This window comes from Lepisosteus platostomus, chromosome 3 (genome assembly GCF_059453375.1).
Source record: "Lepisosteus platostomus isolate fLepPlt1 chromosome 3, fLepPlt1.hap1, whole genome shotgun sequence".
NCBI lineage: Eukaryota > Metazoa > Chordata > Actinopteri > Semionotiformes > Lepisosteidae > Lepisosteus > Lepisosteus platostomus.
The window spans coordinates 39,755,524-39,761,827 of record NC_142613.1 but is presented as its reverse complement, the minus strand read 5'-3'; the positions used below and the strand labels follow the sequence as shown (position 1 = coordinate 39,761,827).

Sequence of the window (6,304 nt, the reverse complement as noted above, 5' to 3'; positions counted from 1 at the left end):
GAAGTGTTGCAACACTTTGTTAGCCTTTAATGTGAACTTTGAAAATATACTACAAGAGAGTAGTGGGTTGCTTTAATGAGCTTGAACAGTGATACATCTCATTAAAACTGCCATGAATGTTGCAATACATGTTATCGATGTGCTTGAGTGGTGCCTATTAACCTAGTTCAGATACTGATATCAAAAGTCCTTTCATAATGCATTGTTTGAGAGACTTAATGGCATGGCACTACACAGTTATCCACTGTAATCTTTCTTTTAAGGACTGTAGTATTCTATTGGATTTAAACTGTAATTAACTTAAACTTTTCTTGCAATTCACTCCTGGTGTCGGCAGAAAATATTTTGCTTTATAAGTTGTTTTCACGAGGAATGACGGCAGCCGAAAGCTTGGGAGAAATTAGAATAATTTATTGAGATGTGGAGATTTGGCGTAACCCGCTTGGCTGAGGGCCAACCTCCCGGCCGTTGGACGGGGAGGATAGGACCCCCATGCGACCAATGGGGTAGCTGCAAAGGTGGAGAGGGGGTGGAGGAGGGATGCAGAAAACGAACGAGGAAGAGGAGAGGGTGAAGTTTGATATATATGGAGACCGGTTGCTTACGTCAGGATTAGTGAGAACTGTGGCAGCTGTGTCGAATGAGCTCGGCTGCTTTCATTCCTCCCGAACTTTCATTAAAAACTCCATTTCACGAGGAATGACGGCAGCCGAAAGCTTGGGAGAAATTAGAATAATTTATTGAGATGTGGAGATTTGGCGTAACCCGCTTGGCTGAGGGCCAACCTCCCGGCCGTTGGACGGGGAGGATAGGACCCCCCAAAAGAACCAAGCGGGACCCCCAGTCACCAGTGCAGAAACAAAAACAAAAACAAAACCGAGTGATTGTTAAACTAATTCAGCCGAGGAGAGAAAGTGCCTGCTTGAGGGTACTGGGGTTAGTTTTGATGTATGCATGATAAGCCTCGGAGGACCAGCGGCCGAGTTGCTTGATGAGATACTCGGGTATGCCTTGACGAGCGGCAGAGGACGCGGCCCCTGCTCTGAAGGAGTGCCCAGAGAATTGTTCAGGGGGGTATCCGGCGGTTAGAAGGATGTCGTAGAGGTGAGAGAGGAACCAGTTGCGGGTCACGATATGGCCCTTCTCGTTTACGAACAGAGGGTCAGTAGGCAAAGCTCCGGCAGCAGTGCGAAGATGTGTGTAATGGGATAGAGGCTCGTATGGGCTTACGTATGAACAGAGTTTGAAATAATAGATGAGAGTGCCGGACCCGAGTTGGTCGGTTTTGCTTTTCTTGAGATAGAAGGTCAGTGTATCGGAAGATAGGATGGAGATGTCGGCTAAGCAGGGTTGAGAAGAGGGATCGAAGGATGTGGAAGCGGCGGTAATTTCGGAGCATCTTAGGAAGCCGAAGAAGGCTAACAAGAATAAAGATTCGAGAGTGCGGTCGACCCAGGGTGAGTGGTAACCCGACCTGAGAATGTAGATGCAAGATTCGAGGATATCCGAAGTAAGTGGTGCACGTTGGTTCGGAAGTGGTTTTTCAAGCCGCTGAAAGCCTTTAAGCAGGAGACTAATTTGAGGGTGGATAAGGGAGGGACAGGTCGTGCCGAAAAGGAGTTTATGGAAGAAGTGGATGCCGCACAGGTATACTTTGGTGGTGGACGCTCGTACCTTGAGTGAGTTTTTACAATAGCAGACGAAGGATGATACGGTGAGAATATCGAAAGAAGGGAATTTTATGTTCGTGGAGAGGTGGAAGGATTGGAAGCCCTTCCAGGCAGTCCAGTAAGAGTTGAGAGTTCGAGGGGCAATCCCTAAGAGGATAGTTTGCTGGGCCAGCTGGACGTAGTGATGGAAAGGATGATTCAGAGGAACGTGAGTTCCGAATAGGGAGGTACTGTGCATGGGTTCGGTCTTGCATCTGGTGCCAAGTTCCTGAATTTCTGAAATTGAAAGCGAGAGAGAGAGTCAGCTATCTCATTAAGGTGACCTGGAATGTGAGCAGCTACGAGGACGAATTGATGTGTGAGAGAAATCCATTTAAGGCGGCGAAGAAATTTCATGATAGGTCGGGATGAAGACCTTCCTTTGTTGATTATATGGACTACTGCATAGTTGTCCGAATGGATAAGGACGGATTTTTGTTTCCAATTGTGGCCCCAAAGAGAGGCTGCAACGACAATTGGAAATATTTCGAACAGGGCCAATGACTGGTCGGCGAGAGGGATCGAAGAGAGTTCAGGAGGCCAAGGGGCCGCAAACCACTGGCCTTTGTAATAGCCTCCGAAACCGACTGAGGGGGCTGCGTCTGTGAAAAGCTGGATATCCTCGGCCTTGGAGAGGAGGTCATCGTAGAAGAAAGATATGCCGTTCCAGTTGGTCAAGAAAAGCTGCCAGAGCCTGAGCTCGGATTTGCAGTCGGCTGAAAGGCTTACGTGGTGATAAGAAGAGGACACGGAAGAGGCGAGGTCGAGGAGGTAGGAGATGAATGACCGTCCTTGGGGAATGATACGCATGGCGTAGTTGAGGTGGCCGAGCAGAGAGAGAAGTTCCCTCTTTGTGCAAGATTTGGCAGAAGAATAGGTAGAGATATATGTCTGGATCCTGTCGATCTTGTCGCGAGGCAGGGAGGCAGAGAAATTGATGGAATTGAGGGTGATCCCGAGGAATTGGATTATATGAGAGGGACCGGTTGTTTTGTCTGTGGCGAGAGGTACCCCTAGTTTCCCGAAAACGGAAGTAAGTGTGGAAGAGGCTCTTGCGGGTGGGGCGTGAGGAAAATCTATGGTAAGGAAATCGTCGAGAAGGTGGACAAGAAAAGGAAGCCTATAATTATTTAAGAGGATCCAGCAGAGAGCTTCGGCTAAGGTATCGAAAATTTTTGGGCTACTCCTGCATCCGAAAGTCAGGCGGACTGCGAAGAAGAACTTGTTCCGCCAATGAACTCCGAAGAGGTGCCAGAAGTCTGGATCGAGAGGCATAACTTTAAAGGCACTGGAGATGTCGGCCTTAGCGAGCCAGGCGCCCGGACCTGCGATTTTGATGAGAGAAATGGCATGGTCGATTGTGGCGTAGTGGAGGGAGAAGTCTGAACTGGGAATAAGACTATTGAGACTTGGCACGCGGGAGTTATGGGGGGCTGACAAGTCAATTATGAGGCGTTTTTTACCGGAATACTTACGGACTGCTATACCGATGGGATTGATGCGGTATACGGGGAATGGGGGAGAGTCGAGAGGGCCAATCATGAAACCATTCTCGACTTCGGATGCTAACAAGGAATCAACGGACTGGGGATCGGCGGTGGCAGATTGCAAATTTTTGCAAAAGACGGGGGAAGAAGGAAGTGTGCACAGGCCTGGTGAGAATCCGAAGGAAAGGCCGTCGAGTAAGATGTGGGTGGAAGAGGGGTCGGGGTGACGGAGCAGTTCGGAAGCAAGAGCGGGGATATCGATTGGGGTAGACAAAAAAGCCAGTAGTCATTTGGGAACGCTGAAGGTGGAGCGAGCATGGAAAGGCCGGCGGGGGCAGATGGAGCGAGCGTGAGCTTCGCCGCAGAAGCTGCAAATGTGGAGAGCCGCCTGCTGGCTGAGCTGGAGGTCGTTTACTGGATGGCCTTTGGGCCGTGGAGACTGCAGCAGGGGCCGAAAGAAAAGAAACCGGGGCCGAAGGCACCAAGCTGGCGGAGCTTGAGCCGTGTTGGACGCCGGAGGTAGAGACAGAAGAGAGTGCAGAAATTAGATTAAGCAGAGAAGGGGTTTGGGGAGGGGCGTGAGCCTGGGGCCTTAGACCCGGCAGCAAGGAGTTTAGAGAAAGAGGCTGGGTGGAAGAGGCTAGGTGCGGTTGTTCGGCAGAGGAATGGATTGGTTGGGGAAGAGACAGAGACACGGATATATCAGGACAGGACAAGACAGAAGACGTGACGGGCAGAGGCGCGGACAGCCTTGGGGTCCTCACGTTCGGATGAGTAGCAGCGGCGCGGGTGATGTCATCGGAGGGCGCCGGGGGAAGCTGTGTGGCTGATGTTTCCTTTGTGTAGACTGCGGTTAAATACAGGGAAAACAGAGCTTTTTTGGAAGCGTTTCTTTTAAAATGGACTCCATGTTTTCGAAGTATCCTCTGGAGGCTTGCTACGGTCCAGTTGGAAATCGCGAGAGATGATCCAGGAGAAGGAGGAGCCGATGTGCGTGAAGCGCGGCGGCTGGGACGTCCTCGAGAGAAGCGGGGGTTATTTGGAGACTTTGCCGTGGAGGGACGGGAAGGCTGTGTTTGTGGTGAGAGAGGGACTACGACGGCAGAACGCAGTCTTCGGCGAGGGGTTGAATCTTGTGAGGACTGGCTGGGAGATGAGCGGCGCTGATGTGGCACGGCGGGTGAAGGAGGCGATGAGACGGAGGTGAGGGGAGCGGGGGGGGAGGACTGGACGAGAGGGGTAGGAGAGTCTTCTGTGCTGCAGAAAAGGTCTTCGTCGGAGCAGCGAATTTGCAGATCCATGGGAAGGGAGCACGGATTCGAGCTAGGCGAAAAACGAACCATGCAGAAAACGAACGAGGAAAAGGAGAGGGTGAAGTTTGATATATATGGAGACCGGTTGCTTACGTCAGGATTAGTGAGAACTGTGGCAGCTGTGTCGAATGAGCTCGGCTGCTTTCATTCCTCCCGAACTTTCATTAAAAACTCCATTAAAAGTTCTTTGTTACTTTCATATTTACTAACATAATTTCTGAACCACTCACAAAGATAAATAATGTAGATTACATTCTATTACTAAAAACTACAAAAATATACTGAGGTTTACAGCAAATAATCTCAGTTTGTATACAATGTTTTAGGAAGGGTAACAATAATGGACACATATTTGTTTGAGAATAATGTACTGTAGCTCAGTGCTCTCAAGTGTACATGCTTGTGCTCAAATGTAATCAGATTTAAGCAGTGCAGAACCCAGCAGATCTGCATAAAAATCTATTGCAGAGACAACTGAAATTTACCATTCTGAGGACAAAATACGGAACAAAATTTTGGTGTTTTGATCCAATGCAGTTTTACTGTATATACAGTATTTACAGATGCAGCCATTCAAAATGGGTGGGGTATTTTGCGGCATACCCCGGTGGGTGTGTCGCGGTATCACGTGGTTAATCGCGTCATTTGACGTCATGCCGGAAACTATCCGGCGTCACCTTGTAAAACCGCCAGGGGGAGCTTAACCTCTCATGTACAGCATTTGAGCTTTTAATTTTGAACTGTGTATTACAGCATGTTAATCATCAGTCATTAAAATGTTGGTATATTTTATGAAAGCAAGATTGCTCAGTTGGACAAAAGTACACAACCTACCTTTATCAGAAATATTTATGCATCAAAGCCTTTACTGAAGATATTACTAATAGTATTAATAATGAATGACTTTGGACAAGCTGTATACTCAAAGTATAATTTCTTTAGCACATTTGTACAAGCACTTGGAATCTGTCCAAGCCATACTTTGTCAGGCATTTTGTTTTACTTCAACGGGCATAAAATTTCCTTGCTTTTAACAGGGCGTTTCATAATTTCTAACTACGAAAATGATTTAAAATGCGACACTTGTCATTCAACTAGAGCTCAAAATATCACAAGGATCCTCAAGAGCACAGCAAAGTATGTATCAACGCTTTCTTTTCCGTATACCAGATTTTATGGAACCACTTCAGAAGGGTGTCAGCCAGTCAGATTCCAGGAATCGGTACTTTAAAGGAAAAATACACACCGGTATTCCATTTCTCCCTAACGATTTTAAGCATCGAAGTATTTAACTAGCATGTGAAATAGCGTGTGAAAAAGTGGTAGTTTTAAGCTTTTCTGCTAATATAATATGGAATCGCGTATCTAAAGAATTTAATAACGATATGATTAGATTTGTGTACTGCGACAGGGCTGTGTAGGGCTGTTTCGCCTCTCTCTTCATGCGACTTCCCTTGTAGCCTACTGGTCTACGTGCCCGACTACCAACTCACGGGTTGTGTGTTCAAATTCAGCTGGTGCTGGACTTTTCTTTTAACAAACATTTATTCGAAAAAATAGAATAGCGATATTATGGACAATCAATTGACTTTTATATTTCAAAATATCACAACATGATCGATTCTAAGTCATTTTTGATAACAATGAATAGTCACCTTCTTCCCTTCTGACAACGGTCCCTGCTTCTGCTTCCTGCTTCTATTGTGTGTGTGTGTGTGCAATAGAGTAAATTTTTATAGAGAAATGGAGGCTGGACAGTATGCGTTACAATATAAACATTTATATTGATTTAAAT

General features: G+C 47.1%; 1 protein-coding gene across 1 annotated transcript; it reads right to left on the bottom strand.

Annotated features, from left to right (window-relative positions):
* Positions 1-372: 372 nt before the first annotated feature.
* Positions 373-3,520, bottom strand: LOC148674873 (uncharacterized). The gene has a single exon (XM_088625590.1). It carries the CDS (start codon positions 3,249-3,251, stop codon positions 1,869-1,871), a length of 1,383 nt encoding a protein of 460 aa, XP_088481716.1. The 5' UTR covers positions 3,252-3,520; the 3' UTR covers positions 373-1,868.
* Positions 3,521-6,304: the final 2,784 nt, after the last annotated feature.